This window comes from Dipodomys merriami, unplaced genomic scaffold (genome assembly GCF_024711535.1).
Source record: "Dipodomys merriami isolate MVZ:Mamm:240054 unplaced genomic scaffold, mDipMer1.0.p SCAF_2, whole genome shotgun sequence".
Lineage (NCBI taxonomy): Eukaryota > Metazoa > Chordata > Mammalia > Rodentia > Heteromyidae > Dipodomys > Dipodomys merriami.
The window spans coordinates 92,811,132-92,831,425 of NW_027203381.1; the positions used below are offsets into that span (position 1 = coordinate 92,811,132).

The 20,294-nt window shown below is 35.7% G+C and overlaps 2 protein-coding genes across 3 annotated transcripts in view; one reads left to right on the forward strand and one right to left on the reverse strand.

Moving 5' to 3' along the window:
- Arl13b (ARF like GTPase 13B) overlaps nt 1–15,748 on the reverse strand; it is a 42,834-nt gene extending 27,086 nt beyond the window's left edge. For both annotated transcript variants that reach the window (XM_070030427.1, XM_070030425.1), the window contains exons 1-3: nt 15,384–15,748; nt 3,110–3,180; nt 992–1,241 (exon numbers count right to left, since the gene is read on the reverse strand). In XM_070030427.1, the coding sequence (XP_069886528.1) occupies nt 992–1,241; nt 3,110–3,180; nt 15,384–15,442 (380 nt within the window). In that variant the 5' untranslated portion in view covers nt 15,443–15,748. The remainder of the gene's footprint in view (nt 1–991; nt 1,242–3,109; nt 3,181–15,383) is intronic.
- Nucleotides 15,749–16,443: 695 nt separating this feature from the next.
- Nucleotides 16,444–20,294, forward strand: part of Pros1 (protein S) — a 51,953-nt gene continuing 48,102 nt past the window's right edge. The window contains exon 1 of the mRNA XM_070030433.1: nt 16,444–16,486. Coding sequence (XP_069886534.1) covers nt 16,459–16,486 — 28 coding nt within the window. The 5' untranslated portion in view covers nt 16,444–16,458. The remainder of the gene's footprint in view (nt 16,487–20,294) is intronic.

Genomic DNA, 20,294 nt, shown 5'->3' on the forward strand with positions numbered 1-20,294 from the left:
GAGGGGAGGGATGGGAGAGAATGTTGAAAGGGTGACATTGATTAAGACATTGTATTCATAAACAGCTTTGTCAACTCCTTTCTAAAACTACTTAAAAATAATAAAAGTATGTTTTGATATTTAAAATATCTTTTTAATGAGGTTTTTAATTGTGAAAATACCATACAGAGGGGTTATTTTTTAAAAGATAAAAAAAAAACAAAAACAAAAAAAAGAAAACAAAACTAAGCTACTTTTACTTTACTATGTCCCGTAATTACAGCGCCATCTGGTGAATACTATGCATAAGTGCTATGAGAATAAAAGTATCTTTAAAATATGCAGACATGAAGGCAAAATAACATAAGCACATGACTAGTAGGAAAATAACAAAAAGATCATATATGAAATATGGAAATTTAGAAGCAATTTCTGGGAAAAGAAATATGGCACTAGAAAATTGAACAACTAAAATAACTTTTTTAAAAGCACTCAACAAAAAAAGGGAAAAAACTGAAAAGAAAAATCTCAACCTAGGTATTTTTGGTCTTTTGGTCTTTTTTTTTTTTCCTTTATCTTTTGCGGCACTGGAAATTAGAGTTGAGCCACATTCATAGTCCTTTTGCTTTTAGTTTGTTTTTGAGATAGCACCTCACACTTTCACAGGGCTGGCCTTGGATGATTCTCTCTCTCAAGTAGAACCTTGTTAATAGACTATTTCAAAATGTGAAAATCAATACAAAGTAAATCATTAAAGAAAACAGTCACTGTAGTTGAATACCCAGGAGATCTAATTATAAGCCTTCTTTAAAGCACAGCTTCAATTTCTTTATCACTATGGATACCATTAAAACAATCCCTCAGTGTATATTAGCAACTCACAGATATTTACATTTTATTACACTAGTGGATGACCAATTTAGCTTATTTAGTACTTTGTCAGAGATAAGTTTCTTGATTGGTTGGTTAATGCTGCTGCCCCTGGGTTTACAATACGAATAATATTACTTACACTAATATAGGTTTTCCCGATATCCTAGGATGTCTTAGCACTTCTGACATTGTCTCTTTTGTCTCCTCCATTCTCTCTTCATCGCTGGAATCCACAACAAATATTACCCCATAGGATTCAGCATAGTAATTCTTCCAAATTCCCCGAATTCTTTTTCCACCTCCTAAGTCAAAGATAGTAACTTCGAACTTTCCTTGTCTAAGGTCAATTTTAGAAAATCCAACAGTAGGAGCTACATCTTCAGGGTGCTCTGTTTCAAATGATAAAAAGAAACAATATTTAGACTTGAAGTTAATTATATTAGTATCTCACAGAGGTATGAAAATAAAAACCAAAGAGTGGAAAACAGAGAACAATGAAAGAGTAATAGACCCCTGCTGACTCAACAGTTACAGAAAAATGCTTAGGCTTTATGTTTGCCAGTTACATTCTGACTTGAGACATCATGAGAAACTACTATAAATGCTGTCCATATTCAGTCTAGGAATAAAAACAACAGACACAAAAATAGAAAACCCTGAGGAGGATTCATTTGGGACACTTTGAATAGTTCCGTACAACTGGAATCCTCAAGATAAAGGTACTCAGTCAGTCATCACTAGGGTAGATTAAAGAAGAAATGTGAGATGAAGAACAGAGGAGAGGAGCTCAAAGGAAGGGGCAGCTGTGACTTTTACCTTACTATGTGATGCCCTGAGTATTTTTTTGACTCAGAAAAAGGAACCGACCAACATATAGAGGTATAACACAGAAGAGAAAGAGCCAAACAAAAAGAGAATATTCTAAGTCTGATTAGCAAATCTAGTGAGCTTTCTTGAATGTGAGGTTTTGAAGGAATAGAAAAAGGGATGAAATTTAAATGAGGTGTCCAGGCCTGCAGGTCAAATCTTCCTTGCTAACTGCTTTTGCATATTTGTAAAGATTATGCTTCACATTTGCAAATGATTAAAAACCTAAAGAAAAATGTTTCAATACACATGAAATTCAAAATTTAAAGATCCATAAATAAACAGCTTTTGGAATATGGCTATGCTCACTTGTTGCTTTCTCATTATGCTGTTACACTTGTGTGCAGTTGGCTCCAGCGTCTCAAATATTCACTATCTCTTAGCAGAAAAAGTTTGCTCTGCAACAATACTCCCCATAAGATACATCCAAAAGGGATTCAAAGGAATATCCCAAACACATTATGTAATTTGCATCTAATGTTTACATAGCAGAATTTGTGGTGATTAAATCTTTTCTTCCAATGTTTTCCTCCATATGTGTTACAAAGCATCACTAAATAGAAGACCTCTGACTATTTAGTATACATGTTCTTTTACCTTCATCAGCAATTTTCCTAGTGATACTCTCAAGATACCTGGCTTGTGATATAGCCTCAGTAGCCTCACTAGTACACTGCTACAGTGTACAACAAAACATTAAATTAAAACTAACCATCTTCACTAAGCATAGTGATACACACTTATAATTCCAACTACTAGAGAGACAGAGGCTGGGACACATTTGAGGCAGTGAAGTAGAGTTTGATGGGTGCATGCCTATAGTCCCAGCTATGCAGGAGATGTAGGTATGTAGGAAGACTGCAGTCTAAGACTGACCAAGGCAAAAAAGTGCAAACCCAATCTGAAGAATAAAGCAAAGGTGGCTGAGTTCAGACTTCTCCCAGAAAAAATAGCATCCACTGATGAAAAAAAAAAAATCATTAAGATGCAAAGAGAGCTGTGCAGGCTAACTATACTTCCTTTTGTTTCTTTCTTGTAGAACACCTGTATGACCAAATTCTGGCCAAGAAAATGTAAATAGAAGATAGGAATCCTTAACCCTAGAGGAACAACAGAACCTTAAAGGCACTGGTTTTTATCATCCTATGTTTTTCCTTCTCGGGGTCCAGAACAGAGATGCACTACTGGCAGGACCTGTGTATCAGCATGAACAGCTATTAAATGTGAATATGATAACTGGCTGGTACAGTTAACCAGAGCTCATACTTATCAGGAATAGAAAGTAATAGAATATAAACCACGTGTACCCTTATCAATATAACAGAACAATTTAACATAAATAATTGAGAATTATTTAAGAGTTGGAGGAACACAAATGTTTTCAGCTTACCTCCTTGGATTCCCTTTGCAGTGGCTGTTTTACCAGCGTTATCAAGTCCCACCATCACAAGAGTCACCTTTCTTAAAAATAAATACATAAATAAAATCACTTTGTTTTCAATTTAGCATTGAAAAAGAATAATAAAAACAGCTTTATTCATTCAAGAAACATTTAAAGAGCATCTGTTCTAAATAAGAAATATGCCAGGTACAGGAAGGGACTATAATAAATAAAAGGTAGGGAGGAAAATTTAAAACAAAAATAGCTGTAAACTATCATTCTTTTGTTCTCTAAACAAAGTAAAATTATATAGTATATAATCAGGGGAACAGAAAATAAGGAAAAGAAAAGTGTGGGGTGGAGTCTGACCCTAGGTTCTTGATCATTGCTAAGGACTCCGGTTTTAAGTGTCTCTCCCAATTTTGTTTTTGTTTTTGTTTTTTTGTTTTTTTTGTGGTCATAGGGCTTGAACTTGGGGCTTGGGCTCTGTCTAAACTCTTCTGCTCAAGTCTAGCACCGTACCTTTTCGAGCCATAGCTCCACTTCTGTCTTTTGAGGGGTTAATTAGAGCTAAGAGTCTCCCAGGGACTTTTCTGTCCCAGTTGGCTTTGAACCATGATTCTCATATTTCATCCTCCTGAGTAGCAAGGATTACAGGCATGGGCTAATGGCATCCCTCTCACAAATCTATTTATCTCATAAAAGCTCACAAGAAAATAATTCTTTCTAGGTCTATGCTCTACTCTGTTACTTGATATACAGCCCTTACCCAATGTGAATCTTAAATAAATATGAGTGTGATTATTGACCCAGATTCTAACATATTTTTAAAGATGCTTCTTTAATTACAAACTATTGAAGTGTTTCTGAGGATAGAGCCAAACTGAGATTAAATAATAACTAGTTCAAGACCAGATAAATTAGTCAAAAGTCACACAATGAAACAATTACCAGGTCAGAATGAGAACCCCAGTCCTATTTCCCCAAATTCCCAGGAACTTCATAAATCTGCAGGAGATATAAAGGAACTAACCTATTATATTGGCCCGCTAAATCTGGTGATTAAGTCTACCATACTGGCTTTGAAGTTGACTGAGATAAATCTATTCTGCATAATAATCCCCTTTATTATCCAGGAGGCTTGGGCTTTTCCATTTCAGCAGCCCATAGGGAATAAACAGAAGTGACTACTGCACTAGATACAGAAAGAATAAAGTAAATCACAATAGGCAAGCATCCTCAGATCCCATGCCTAACCAGCTAGTGGTGAAGCCAGCTAAGATGCAAGAGACTTCCACAGCAGATCATGAATTCATGGAGATGAGGCAGCGTGGACGGTCTCCTTGGGGTCCTATTGCTTGTAGAACTTTTACAGCATTATCAACTTTGAAAACATGAATTTGCTTTCTAAGGAAGCTAATTTTATCATTTAATAAATATATTAGAAAATTCAAGTTACTCTATATGCGATTAAAACAACATTAACATTAAAACCCCCTCAACTTTTCAATTATTTATGATGAATTTCAAAATCTACAGTGCTTTAAACATCCAACAACTTAGACAATACTTTTGGAGAACAAATCCATGTTTTCCACTTGTTTGCAACATTTATTCTATAAATACTAAATATTCATTATATAGTAGTAAACAAATATTCAAGATTCTTAGTCTCCATGAACCATAGGCATTGGAGCAGTGACTTCAGTAACACAGGACAACTGAGATAAAGAGGAAGTTCCAGCAGCTATGACAGAAGGTAGAAGTTTAAGACCTTGCTACAAACAACATCATCTGAATCAGAAGATCTTATAAACATCATGGAGCTATTTCACATATCCTCATGAGCTGAAGTAAAAAGCCTCTAATACACCATTTATGTGGGTAGCATCTTGACCATGTCAAGATTTCAGTTTTACAGCAACAAACTTCATCTACTACATCTTTTGAGCACTGCCCGAGTCTTGTGCAAACTGAGCAAGTACTCTACCACTGAGCTACACAGTCACCCTTGATCATTACTTTTAAAGCTATCATCATACCTTAAGTGCTTGTCTGTCTGTCTATATCTATCTATCTATCTATCTATCTATCTATGCTATTAGATTCAAACAAACCAAAAAGGTTTTCAAAAAGGAAAATCATTTTGAAAAATTATAATCAGGCTCTGACTGGCACAAAATACGTCTTTCTGGATTCAATTTTTTATTTACTCTATCCTTGCAACTAGTAAAATTTCAATATTATGACATATACTTGAAAAAAGGCTTTAAATATTTGAGGTAATTAAAGAGTTGGTGAATAAATATGTAACAGCAGTATAAAGAAAAATCACAACATAAATTACTGTAATGCTTTAAAAGAAAGTATTAAATTTATACTCCTAGAAAATAGTGGGTTTTAAATGTTAATTTTTATTTTAAAAAATCAAAATTCTACAAACTCTTAGCATTTGGTTTGCTTTCTGGCAGTATAGGAGTTTGAGCTAAGTGCTTCATGCTTGCTAGGCAGGCACTCTAGGCAAATAGGCTTCAGACATACCTCCAACTTTTTTGCTCTAATTATTTCTGAAATGGGGCTTCAGAATTTGCTAGATCAAAAAGGGTCTCTTAAATGTAGCTGGAAGGATAGATGCATACCACTATGCCCAGCTTTTTATATGAATATGGGGGTCTTGCAAACTTTTTTCTTGCCTACACTAGCCATAATCATGATTCATTCTCTCAATCTCAGCCTCCCACATAGTTGGGATTGCAAGCATGATTCACCCTGCCTGGCTTGTTTGTTTTGAGACAATTTTTTAAGTAGCCTAGGCTGGCCACAGGGTCTTGCTAAATAGGTAGCCCAGGCACGCAACAAATCCATGATCCTCTGGTCTCACCTTCCCTAGTAGTACAGGTCACAGGCAATCACCACCACATCTATGTGATTTTTAAATAGATGTATAATTTTAAAATTTGGATAAACTATTGAATACATGTTAAAATGTACATATCTTTATATTTTTTTAATATGATAAATTTCACTGGTGATAGTTTGGTTGATGTGCTAAATGACAAAAAGAGATGAAAGATTTGTCTTTTAATCTTACAATTATAGATCAAATACATTAGCTCTTCACATTGAAAAAGTAAGACAGTGTTCATAGGACCATAGAGTCTAGAAAATTTGATACAATAAAATCAATCAATTATTCAGACAATAATTCAGTAAAAGCATGATAGGGATTATTATAAATATCAAAATTTATCAGATGATTTCTATCCCAAAGTGCTCATCCTTTAGTGAGAGTGACTAAAGCATAAATATTAACTCATGGTGACACTATGACAGATATTCATCTACCTATGCACAATGATAAAGAGAAAATAAGGACATCATCCAGCACAGCATTAGACATGGTCAGATAAGTACTTAAATGAGAATTTTGCAAAGGAAGGGGAAGGTAAAGACAGGAGGACGTAAAAAGGGACTCAAATCAAGAACACCCCATTAAAAGACGTCCTCCTCCCATTGCAACAATGATATGTACAAGTTGTTATGTCGAAAAATGAACTTTACAACTTTGGTTGGGGGGATGGGAGGAGGGAAGGATATGAAGAGATGGGGAAGGGGAAACAAAGCAGGAGGCTACAATGCTTGATAAGAAATGTGCTCATTATCTTACCCACGTAATTGTAACCCCTCTGTACAGTATTTTCACAATAAAAATATATTAAAAAAAATAAAAGACATCCTCCTGTCTTGTGAGCTAACAAATCCAGTAGTTAAAAGTAGATATTAGTACAGAAAACTTAAGCAATAAGAGGACAAAATCTTTACTATGTCTAAGTATGTATTGACTCTGAAAGGAAATTTTGACTTACTTTCACTTAAGAAACTAGTATTAGCAAATAATTAATGGGTGGCCTCCTAAGAAGTATAAACTAATTATGTCACTTTTACTATTAGATGTCCCTGAGTCTTAGGTTCCATCCTAAATCAGAAAAACTAAGATAGAAAGGGCTCAGTGGTATTCTAAGGACTGACAATTTTTGTACTAGTAGTAGGTAAACATACTATGAGCACTCTTATAGCCACAAACAAGTGTCACAAAGACTGTAATTTTTAAAGCTGTGTTACCGGGAAAACATGACCTAGCTTCTAAAGAATTTCAGTAGTAAAATAATGAAAACACCGCTCCAAAAAGATGTGGTAAAATATAGATAATGCCCATAACACAAGGGTGTGGCCATGCAACTCCCATTATACACCAAGTTCAAGACATGGAGTCAGTCCATAGAACATGAGCTGGGAACAGATTATGTAAGAGGATTCATGTGTTCAGCCTTAAACTGATTCATGAAATCAGTTTAAGTTGAGTTCAGTTTAAGACTAAACTCAATTGCTGGGTTACCATTGTCACTGTTAAAAATCTGAAGCCAGAAAAGAGATTTGGACTACATTTATGAATCACCTAGATTGCAGTGAAAATGAAGTAACCCAGGAAATGCATAGAAAGAGCCAGGGAAAGGAGAATTCTAATAATCTTTGGAAACTTTGAACATTAGAACAGGGAAAAAAAAACAACAGGAAATCAAATAAATAGCATCAATGAGAACCAATTCTGAAAAGTAGGAAATGAACACGATCAAACACTAGAAAATTTTGTGAACTTACAAAGTGGTACAGACATAGTGGTATTATCTTGTAATCATAGCACTAGAGAGACTGAGGGAAGAGCACCATGTGTTCAAGACTATCTTGGGCTATAGAACGAACGCTGTCCAAAAACATTTTTAAAGTATCTCATGGATAAGCACATCAAATTAATTACTTCAGAATTAAATGCTCTCAGCTTTTCTGCAGTACCAATGCTTTTACTTGATACAGCATGTCACAATTAGTTAAAGCTACTTCACGATTTACCCTTACGCTTCCCAGCAAGCAAAGCTCATCCCAAGACAAGGTGCTCAAAGTTTAAGGATTAATAAGAACCTAGTGCATAGCAGTGTCTAGGGAAAGTCTGAATACAATTGTTTGTAAAAATATTAAATACAATTATTTTTGGTAACCTTATCCATTTGTTATCTTAAACTTTACTCACATATACAGGAGTAAATTTATATGAGCATTTCTATTGGCATGCGATCAATCTATATGATAATTACATTCACACATTAGTCAGGTATCTAGGGAGAAAAGCCCATTTTCAGGAAAATAATAATAATTTGCAATTTTCCCCATACTTCAATCACAACTTAGTTATTATATCTAAAAAGATGGTCATCTAGTAATAAGTGGATTAACTAAGGTCAGAAACTGCATGTTGCATGAAAACATGACTATGACATTCCTGAGTAGCTAGGATTACAGCTGTTGAGCCACCAGCACTTAGCACCAATCTTTTTTTTTTTCTTTTCTTTTCTTTTTTATGATACTGTGGCTTGAATTCAGGGTCTCCTGCTTTCTTAACTTCTCTATCACTTGAACCATTGTTTCAGCCTTGCTTATTCCTGGTAATTTTGAAGATAGGATCTATCTTTCCTGTCCACCAATCTAGGACTGTGATCCTCCAGCTCTCAACCTTTTCAGTAGCGAGCTTGCAAGAGTGAGACATTAATATATTATATCAAAATTGGCTGAAATATTCTGAAAAGGTTTAGGTATTTGTGGACTCAAGGTAATCATTAACCAAAAGGTTTATCAAACAAATAATTCTCAGGGGAAAAAAACAAAGCTAGGGATTAAGAGACTCAGATTTCTGTTTTACATTATTTTAGTTATTTGTTCAAGGAGTGAAGACCATTAGAGTCCAGGGCTAATATTTATGTTGTTCAAGTCAGTGTAATGATGAGCAGTTTCTAAACTGAATACCCTCTTAGGGTATCTTATCTCAAGGTCACTTTTGATAAAGCATATGTACAAATCAATATATCAGAAATACCTGCAATAAAAGATTTGAGAGTATTGAACTTTGAAAAAACTTTAAAGTTTAGAATGAAACTACCGCATTATTTTCTTTTTCCCCCATTTTGTTAGCATATGTTACTTATACATAGAGGGATTTCCCTGTGGCATGTACAGACATGCATATGATTTATTCTAGTCAATAACTACAGTCTAAATTTCTCACCTATCAACCAAAAAGTTACTTTTTTTGGGGGGGTCCGGTCGTGGGGCCTGAACTCTGGGCCTGGGTGCTGTCCCTCAGCTCTTCAGCTCAAGGCTAGTGCTCTATCACTTGAGCCACAGCACCACTTCCGGCTTTTTTCTTTTTGCTTATGTGGTGCTGAGGAATTGAACCCAGTGCCTCAGGCATGCAAGGCAAGCACTCTACCACTGGGCCACCTTCCCAGCCCACCAAAAAGTTACTTTATCTGAAGTAAATACATAAAGGTATTTTTAACATCAAAACTATTCAGTACATAAAAGGTAAAATATTTATAAAAACATTAGAGAACAAAGCTTAACACAGGAAACCAGTAAAACTACATAGGACATGTTATAAATGCTAACATAAACACAACATAAAACTTCTGAAACAAAGCCATGGAAAGACATTTGGGAACACTGTCTTATAATTGAAAAAAATGATAGAACAAAAAGAATACCAATAAATTACAATGTGATTTCATTGTACAATTGTACCATTTCCTGATATTTTAATTATAGTTACAGAGCCCAGAATAACAGCACACCACAATCACTGTCTAAATTACTGACTACTAATAAAGTATGAAGGGACAATTCTTTGGATCACAGTCCAGCTTTGAGGCCTTGATGAAATCAATTTCTTACTATGTTTTTCATGTCTAAAATATAAGACATGGGATTGGGAAAAAGCTCAGTGATAGAATTCAAGCTTACCATAAACAGACACAGACACAGACACAGACAGACAGACACACAGACAAACACAGACACACACACACACACACACACACACACACAAACCATACATATGTATATATTAGATGAATGTATATAAGTCCTTTGTTATCTTGCAATTCTTCAATTCTTACTAAGTATAAATAAGCACTAGAGGGATAGACAGAAATATAAAACATTCCAGTTCAGCATACAGCACAGAAGATAATCCTTGCTAATCTGTATGTGCAGCTTAATTAGGAAATTAATGACTAGGCAATTTCTATACATGGTCAAGATTTAGTACATTTATTTAGACCAAAAATATGGCATTAGGGAATTATTTGAGAAATGCTGAAAAAACTCATGCTTTTTAAGATGCCACATTGATATACAGAAAACACTGATCCACTTAGTGACATATGGGTCTCTTCATTTAGACTTGATCACAGACAACAAAATGTAAGAATAAAGACTTGGTAGGGGGAACAATGATGTAGAAAATTATAAATGAGCAAGAAATTAGTTCAAATGCTTGTTATCTCTGGGAAGGATAGTGTTAGAAAAATAGGTATATGATACTTTAATGCTTTGTTACCAGATTCCTTAAAAATAAAACTAAAATGTGATATTAAAGGTTAATATGTATGAAAACTAAGGTAACGGTCACATGGGCGTATTACACATATACAAATATATGATAATAAATGTAGCTTTTTTCCTTAAGTGAGCTATTCCTGAAATCATGATCACGGAAAGCTTATGATGTATGAATTTCTTCAGACCCATATAAAATCACCATTCATTCTTCTAACCACCTCACATCCTACAAGAATTTGACTTTGTGAGACAGATGAAAAACGAAGAAAGAAATGTTAAGTTTTATAATGCTTTAACTTCCTGTGGGATACCTTCAATTCCAAGTGAAGCAACCTCTAAGTCTTTGTCCCAATGAGACCACACACCAACATTTTCACCCCAGCTCTCTATCCCTGCCTACCCCATAAGGGAAGTTTAAGGAGGAAGATCATGGTCCAAACCAGCCCAGGCAAGAAATCTAAGAACCTACTGGACACAAGGGGCTCAGATTGTGGCTTAAATGGTAGATTACCTGCCGAGTAATTATGTGGCCTAGAGTTTAAACCGTATACCAATAACTAACCAAACAACTAATATAAGAAGGCAGTTAACCTAAAAGGTTAAGACAAAAAGAATTTTAATGTATAAGAGTGAAGGGAAAATTGTGACAATGCCCATAATTTAACGTGAACTGGGGCTACTACGTGAAGGGAATAAGTAAGAGTGGTGTGCCTTCAGAGTCAAAGGATTATCTAATATGGTAAACAGAAAAATGGACTGTGAGACACATCCATTCTCTAGTCTCTAACCAGTGCATTTATCACCTAACACAGCAAAGGGAATTTTATATACATGATTGAGGAATTTGAGATTGGAAAGTTATCTTGGATTCTCCATATGGGTTCAATGTAATCACAAGGATCCATCGAAGAAGGAGGAAGGAGCTCAGAAAGCCAAGAGCTAAATAACTCAAGTTATTTTCTTTGCCTGCAAAGGGCAAAGAAAAGTAGATTTATTCCCCCTAAAGTTTCCAAAGATATATAAACCTGCTGACATATTTTAGGTATCTGACTTCATAATACAATTTGTATTGTTTTAAGTCACCAAGTTTATAGTGATGCAGCAATAGGAAACTGATGCATTCAGTATTACTTAAGTGATACTTGATGTTTACATACACAAGAATAAAAGAGAAGCTCTAAAGACTGAGAAGGAAAAAAAGCACTTGTATTTCTGATAGCAAAAGTCAGTGATACATTTTAGAGTACAATTTTTATTCTTATATTCAAGAAGTTCTTGCTGTGATCTGATTTCAAACTTCGGAAGTGGCTGAATAGTGAACAATGAAAACAGGGCACAGAACACAGAACATAGGCCTAAGAAGTAGTCTTGGGGAATAAATTGTCCACATGAGACTCTAGAGGCAGCCCAGTTGACAAAAGCTACTGACTACAGATTCTAGCCTTCAGCAGAAAGGAATAAAATGTCTGTTTTCCTAAGACACCAAATAAAATAAAAACACACACACATATACACATACACACACATATACATGTTATATATAAAACATATATATGTTTTTCTAATATATATAAATATTCACTAAAAAAGAAAGGTTTACATAGTACTAAATATAAAACGTCAATTAAAGACAGTAAATCATTTATCCATGCTTGTCTCTCAGAATCAAGTCCCCTTCCTGAGTGACTTCTACACAGCATGTATCAAATACTTAGATACATTTTTTCTCTCAAAATGCTGCAAGATAGAAATTGTGAACAACCAGACAGAAGAAAAGGAGCTAGAACTCTGAGGATCAGTCACAAATCTATTTGATTCCAACATTACATTGAGAAGTCCAGCAAACACCACCTTTACCAAGTGATCAAGGTTAACATTACTAGGAGTAAGTGCATCAATGTCATGAATGTATTGTAAAGGTGATGTTGCATCTGTAGTATTCTCCCAAAAATTCAAATATGTTAATTAAATCAAAAGAAACAAAAGAAAAACAAATGGAGGGGTATTATACAGAGAACTAGTCTGTACTACTCAAAGTTTCAAAGTTATAAAATACAATGACTTGTTTTTGTAGATTCTCCCCCAATCTATAACAGTTTGGGGGAGAATAAGAAACATGGGAAATGCAGTGTGTGATCTTATACACTCAATCTTAGGCCAAAAAAAGGGGGTAACATTAGTCAGGAAACTATCAAACTCAGACTATACAATGTACAGTTTAATAAATAATGAGTGACTTAAGTTAAAATTTTATTTTTGATAGTTATACTATGTATGTCTTAACAAAATCTTAACAAAATATATCATTATATACTGCACTGATTCTATTGAAGAAATTCCTGTGGGTCTAGAATTCTAGGGTATTCAAGATTTAAACATAGCTTAAAATCCAAGGTTCATGTCCTGACTTGTAGTTAATACAAAGTATGATCTGAGAATTGGCTGGCTTCCTGAGTAGTTCGACACCTTAGTCCTGATTCCTAACCTAGACTGTGCCTTAACATTTGATCTGTGACTCCTGCATTGTACATATCAAACAAAGTCCAGCTAGTAAAATAATATGCTCATTCAGAAATGTGAGGAGAGATGGGTAAATACAAAGGAATATAGTAGATAATATAGTACAATATAGTAGATAATTTCTCAGCCTTTTGGTTAAAATCAAGTGTAAAATAGATTAGATTGGTTAAAATCAAGTGTAAAATAGATTAGATAACTTAGCAAACTAATCTGAGAGCATGTTAACAATCATCATCAATTCTCAAATTTGCAAACACATTTTCATAAAACATGTAAGAATCTCAATATGCAACAGGACTTTAAAACTACATACTCAAATGTTTCAAGTACCACAGAACACATGAATATGATATTCAAAGGTAACTTTTCTTGAAAAAGTGAAGAATGCCATAACAGCACAAAATTTTGTTTGTAAAATTCAGTTATTTCACATTACTCCAGTAAAATAATGAGAACCACTTAATAATTTACTTAGAATGATTATTGATAAAAAGGGATCAGAATATTATTTAGCAATTATTATAAACCAAGTATTGGACAAGGATATTTAAATCAAAGGAATAAGCCAATTTTGTTTCCAAATCTTCAAAGCTCATGGCTAGTCAACACTGAGAGACGTTTATCTATGTGTTCTTTATATTAAAATATGAATCAGCAAGGTCCATAGAAAGATAATGCAAATCTCTTAATCAAATTTGTTAAAATCCAATTTAAAAAGGAAAGAGAAAGATGGTGAAACTAGTTTGAATATGTTGCCATTTCACACAACATCACCTTTAAATATATTGATATTTTCCTGCAAAATCCTTCAAAATATACTGTGTGGTTTACACTTATTGCACTTGAATCTGGAATGGCCACATTTCAAATGCTCAAAAGCCACATGTAACTTGTTGCTATCCCATTGGACTACACAGATCAAGGTGCTTATTAAAAACAACATATTCTAAGTTAAAAGGCTGAATTTTTTATGATTTATTAATAAAATTCAATTATCTCTTCTATTTGGAAACAATATTCCCCTCTGAACTCTTAACCAACTTTCAGAGGATATTCCTATCCATAGTATTAGAAGATTAAGAAAGATGGATTCAATTGAAAACTTCAGATTGTAAACTTTTTTTATTGTATTTAGTATATTGTATTTGCTGCTCTCATAAAAATAAATGCCCTTTTAAAGGTCAACTCAGAAGAAAACAAGAAGGAACATCTAGTCTTAATAATTTTCAAATTTTCAAATTTTCAGATTCTGACTCAGACCAGGATGTTCAAAAGAATAACTCAAGGTCTATATCCAAACATACCTTTAGCTCTTCTTCATATCACTTTTTATTTAAAACATTCAAATTCAAGGAAGTGGTGCTAAAGGGAATATTAGCCTAAATTAATGCAACTTTATTTTCCAAACACAGTTACGTTTCAAACACATTTCATTCCTGAACACATTTTCAGATTCGTTCTTTAAAAAGCAGTCTATGACGATTGCTAAAATTACAATTATTTACTATATTTTTACCTTTGGCCTAATTACACAGCATAACTATGGGGAAGTCAACATTTCCAAAGAATCACAAATTCATGGGGTCTCTATACAAAGAGCATCTCAATTTATTCCTAACACAGTAACAGGTATACGTTATTATTCTCAGCAACAAAGCATTGTAACATGAATCTTTGAGTAGCAGACCCTTTCAACTAGGTTTTTACTAGAGTCTACATGAAAGTTGAAGATAATTATAGATTAAGGGGGAGAAAACAACCAGTGTCATCATTTAGGCTGGGGTAGATATTATCACCTTCATTTAATATGAGATAAACGGGGTCGAGACTTAGTTGAATCATATAATTATCTAGCAGTAGAGCCAGATTTCAAACCTAAGTCCTCAAACAAAAGGTGTGAGAGAGAGACAGACACAGACAGAAAGACTGAGACAGAGACAGTGAGAGACAGACACAACGGGGAGAGAAGGAAAGTTGGAATGAAAGCCCTTACAATTGTTTTGGAAGAAAAACTCACGACAAATCGTTTTCAATCTCAAACATAGGCTCCATAAGTTTTTAAGCAAATTGAAATCTAGTTAAAACTTAACATGACACACAGTTGATAAGAACTTACTTCAACCAGACCCAAAGGCTTCATCTCCAACCCCTCCCCCCCACCACCCCGGGGAGGCCAGTCGGAGGAGGGGAAGGAAAGCATCCCCAGCGGCCTGGTACACGCAGGGCCCGGCTCCCCAAGTCCAGACTGCGCCTGGCGCCGGGGCGCGGCCTTCCCCACCCCGGGGACCGGGCCAGGATCACTGGTCCAGCCTACCTGACAGGCTCCCGCCACCGCTTGAACCAACTGCAGCAATTGGCCATCAGACTGAACATCCCAGGCCGCTCCACCCGCCGCCGTCGCCTCCCATCAGAGACCGTAGAGGGGATCGGCCCCTGGGTCCCCCGCCCCGGCCGATCTCAGGGAGACCCCCCCCCAACACACACACCCCTGAGCGACCCTAAGGTGCAGAGGCCCGGAGGACAAGTTAGGAGGGGGTGAAGGTGACAAGTGCGAGCACCAAGCCCCGCTAACCACGTCGACCCGAGAGCTCGAGGGTAACGAACGCCCTCTTGCCCCAGGGGCAGCGGGACGGTAGGCGCTGGCACCCAGTTAAGGCGTTAGCTGATCTCCGCCAGAGAAAACCCCCGCGTCGACGTGCTGACGTCTCTCAGAGGCACGGAAGACCCTCCCCCTAAGTTCCGCCCACATTTTTATCCTCCAATCAGCGATTGAGACTTTAATTTGGTGGCCTCTGAGTGGCTGAGAGAGTCTAGTCCCCCGCCCCCTCCGGAAAGGTTGAAATGGAAAAGAGGGTGTGTCCTGGAAGAAGGAGGTGGAGCTATGGAAAGATGGCTCTAGTAACTAGGCAACCGGAGCGTCCAGAGATAAGTGGAGGGAACCGGTCTTTATCTCTATCCAAAAGGCGTTACCTGTGCAGCGTGCTACTTCTTGTCTGCGATACCTCCGACTGAGATCCAGCGATCTCACGTCTTGTGCACGGGTTTTGTTTTGTGATTAGTTTGTGCAACAGGGTTGATTGTTTTGGCAGGCTCAAGCTGGAAAATTCAGGAACAATATACAGAACCAATTATAAATTAAAGACTAGTGAGCCGGTGGCTCAGGCCTGTAATCTAGCTACTCAGGAGGCTGAGATCTGATGATCTCAGTTCAAAGCCAGACTGGGCAGAATAGTCCATGAAACTCTTGTCTCCAATAAACCAATAGAAAACCGGAAGTGACGCTGTGGCTCAAGTGGTTGAACACTAGCCTTGAGCTGAAGAGCTGAGGGACAGCGCCTAGGCTGAGCTCAAGCCTTAGGACTAACTACAACAACAAAAAGTATGAAGACATGGATATTCCCCACTCACCACTAATAAGCAAGTGTTAACATTTTGATGTGTATTCTTTCCTAGACGTTTAGAAACATAGATGGTATGGTAACTAATTGATTTCTGCATTCTGAAATTATGATAGTGATTCTTTTGAAATATTTTAAAGAGGCATAGAATATCCACATTAATAATATAATTGTGAGTGTGAGAGTATTGAGATTTGAACTTAGGTCCTCAGTTCTCAGTTGTGGCTAGCACTCTATACTTAAGCAACTGCCTCCACTTCTAGATTTTTATTGGTCATTTAGAACTAAGAATCTCATTCATTTGTCTTCCCTGACTTGCTCCAAACCTAGATTTTCACATATCAAGACCTGAGTTTATAGGTGTGAGTCACAGACTGCCTGGCTCTCATATATTCTTTGAGAGGAAATGCATAAGTACATTTCAGAAGTTGCATGCATAATATGTCCTAGCATGTGTGCTCATGAAGTTCTTGACTAAGTGCATACTTTCAAATCCTGATAAAAGAAAAGAGAATTTGGTGTCACTTGTTTCATAAATATGTATAGCATGTCATGCCTACATCCAATTTCATGCTGAGGGATGAGAAGGCAGGGCAGTTGTAAGCCGAAGTCTCCCTTAACGATAAGCCAAATTCATAATGTTTCTTCTATTTCTACTTCATGATCCACTTTCTAAAACAAGTGGTTTGCAAAGTTTCAAAAAAAACCCACTATTAATGCCATTCACTCTTTTTGTCCTTTTAATATGTTTGGGCTTCACTCCCATTCAACTACTCAAAATGTACTCTCTATAATCTCTATCTTTCCCATTACCAAATCAATTTTTCTTTTATATAATTTAATATAAATAATGTGATTAACTTTTTCTAAAATTCTTTTCTTCCTTGGCCTTTCACAGTTATGTGATTCTGGTTTTCTTCTCCTTGGCCATTTTTCTTGGGCTTGCTGTGTCTGTTCTCTAAGATCTGATTCTACCCATTTACTTGAGAGACAGCACCATGCCCAAGCTCAACAACTGATGAAAAAAATAAAAGACTAGTTGGAAACTTTCATTAAATTATCCCAATAATTCAAATGAAAGTAATGTTTTAATCCATACGTACATCGCTTTCATGTAAAATAAAAGCGATTTTTGTGGTAGGAATTTTTCCTTATGGAAGAGATATGGTCATTGTAAAATATGGGAGGCAGGGAGTGGACACTAACAAAAAGCAGCATGGTCATCCTCAAGACTGTGCCACTAGCTACTCAGGAGGCTAAGATCTTAGGATCTCAGTTTGAAGCCAGCTCCAGGAAGAAAAGTCTGTGAGACTCTTACCTCCAATTAACCTCAAAAGCCACAAGGCTAGTAGACCACTAACCTTGAGCACAAAACCTCAGTGACAGAACCCAGGCCCAGAGGTCAAGCCCCACAACAAAAGAAAGAAAGAAAGAAAAGAAAGAAAGAAAGAAAGAAAGAAAGAAAGAAAGAAAGAAAGAAAGAAAGAAAGAAAGAAAGAAAGAAAGAAAGAAAGAAAGAAAGAAAGAAAGGAAGGAAGGAAGGAAGGAAGGAAGGAAAGAAGGGAAGGAAGGAAGGAAGGAAGGAAGGAAGGAAGGAAGGAAGGAAGAAAGAAAGAAAAAGAAACATGTTATCTGGGAGAATTCAACTATTACTTTTTGGGAGGGAAGGCTTTTGCCGTATGGACATTCATTAAGCATTCCTGAAACTATTTAACACAAGTTTGGTTTTTTTCCCCAAATTATAATATAATATTGATCTCATTTTCAACTTTCCCCACAGTGGAAATGAGATATTTCTAGTGCCAACAGTCACACAGTTAATTATGCGGACTCTCGGGTAATCTGATACTTGACATGAGTAGTTTTGGACACATAGATGTTGCTTGCCATTACTAGTTCTCTTTTCTTTTCTTGTTTTAAATTTTTGGTTCTGATGTTTGGAATCAGTACTGTGCACTTAGTGGGCAGAGCTTTCTCTACCTCTTGAGCTTCATTTTTGAAACTGAGTCTCACATTTTTGTCCATCCAATCTAGACCTCAATCCTCACAATAGCTAGGATTAGCCCAGTGTTTTGCTATGTTTTGTGTTAATTGGGAATCTTGCTAACTTTTTTGCCTTAGTTGGCTTCAAACCCTAATCCTGCCAAACTACACTTTTCAACTATCTAGTGTTACAATTGACAAGCTAACAGTTCCAGTCTAATTCTCCTTTCTTGAAGTAAGCATAGGAGATAACAATTTTGCCCCTCCAGAACCAGGAGGGGCAAAATAAATCAATGACTTCAATCTTGTGGCTGTTTTATCACAAATAAGCTAATTTATTAAGAATGATGAAAATAGTCTTGCTGCTATCATTCTAATTAATTCTTGATACAGATTTGCCTCAGATACTTAGTACTGGCCTAGAATACATAAGGCCCTGGCTGAAAGCAAACCAGTAACCTCAAGACTCATTTTATATTGACTGTTGATATTTTGGCAGACTTTACCAGGTTCACTGTGCTGGGCACTAGAAATTTAACTGAGAACAAAGCAAGTTCCTATCCTCATAAATTAAATATTATTGATAAGAGGAATGAGAAGATGAAAACAAATTTAATTATTCAGTGTTCTAAACACTCTATTTCCTGAAGATGATATGGAAAAAGTAAAAGTGGATGAGGAAATAGTAATCACATTAGGAATGAGATTAAAGATTTAAATTTTGACAGGCTTATGTACTTAAGAGTTGAACTTAAGACACTCTTCAACCAAATGAGATTGATCAATGTTAATATTGAGCCAAAAATAGACAGCATCATCAAAGAGTGAACTTCTTAGTTACATTACTGACATGAAAATTTTAAGCAAAGTTATATGTCAAATTTAATTATTAGGCATTTCAGATTTTTTCCTAGCTTTGATGTTCTAGTGTTGGACAGTTATTAACAGTGATACTCGCACTGTGTTTCACATTTGTGAACCATTAAAAAAAATGCCACTTTCAGCTGAAGTCTTCAGAAGACCAAGATATTCTTTTTTCTTCAGGTATCTCATATTTCCTTACATTCTCCTTCCTTATGATCTTTATCATTTTATGTCTGTATTGGGAATATTTGATTATGAATTTGTTGATTCTTAATTTGGGACATTCTTCCTTCTTGGGAAATTTTGAGATGTCAAAGTTGATAAAATCTGAAATCATCCTCACAACATGAAGAGATTCCCACTGTGCTTTTATTTGAAGTGTCAGGGCCAACATGCATCTAAATATTTATTAATTAAATATATTGCTTAAAGTTTCTTTAGTTTGATCCCATGCAAACTTTTTTTCTGAGAATAGAATTATATTTACATTTGAATCACTTGGTATTAAGAATAAAATGCTAAGTAGACTGGTTTGCAGGAATCAGAGAAACAAAGAAAAGAATAAAATTTAAGACAGGGAGTACTTAAAGATAGGCTGTAAACATTTTTTCAGTGAGCTGTAGTGACTCAGAATATGCCACATCAACATATGCTACTTTGGAATATGAGATATTTGAACTAAAGGTAACCAAAATCCACAAGAAGAAAAAAAAAATTTTTTTTTTACTTACTCCTCAACTGCCTAAAGGAAGATGTTTGTTAATTTCCTCCTTTGGAAAGACAATTCTATCATCTTTCTCACTATGACAGAACACCTGAGAAAACCAACCTAAGGAAGAAAAAGGCTTTTTGGACTCATTATTTTAGTCTCTGGGCATTTAGCCTGCATGCTCTGGGCTTGCGATGGAAAAGTACACCATGGCAATACAATTGTCTATTGGAAGAAAGGGATGGAATGCAGGAATAAAGCTGTTCACTCT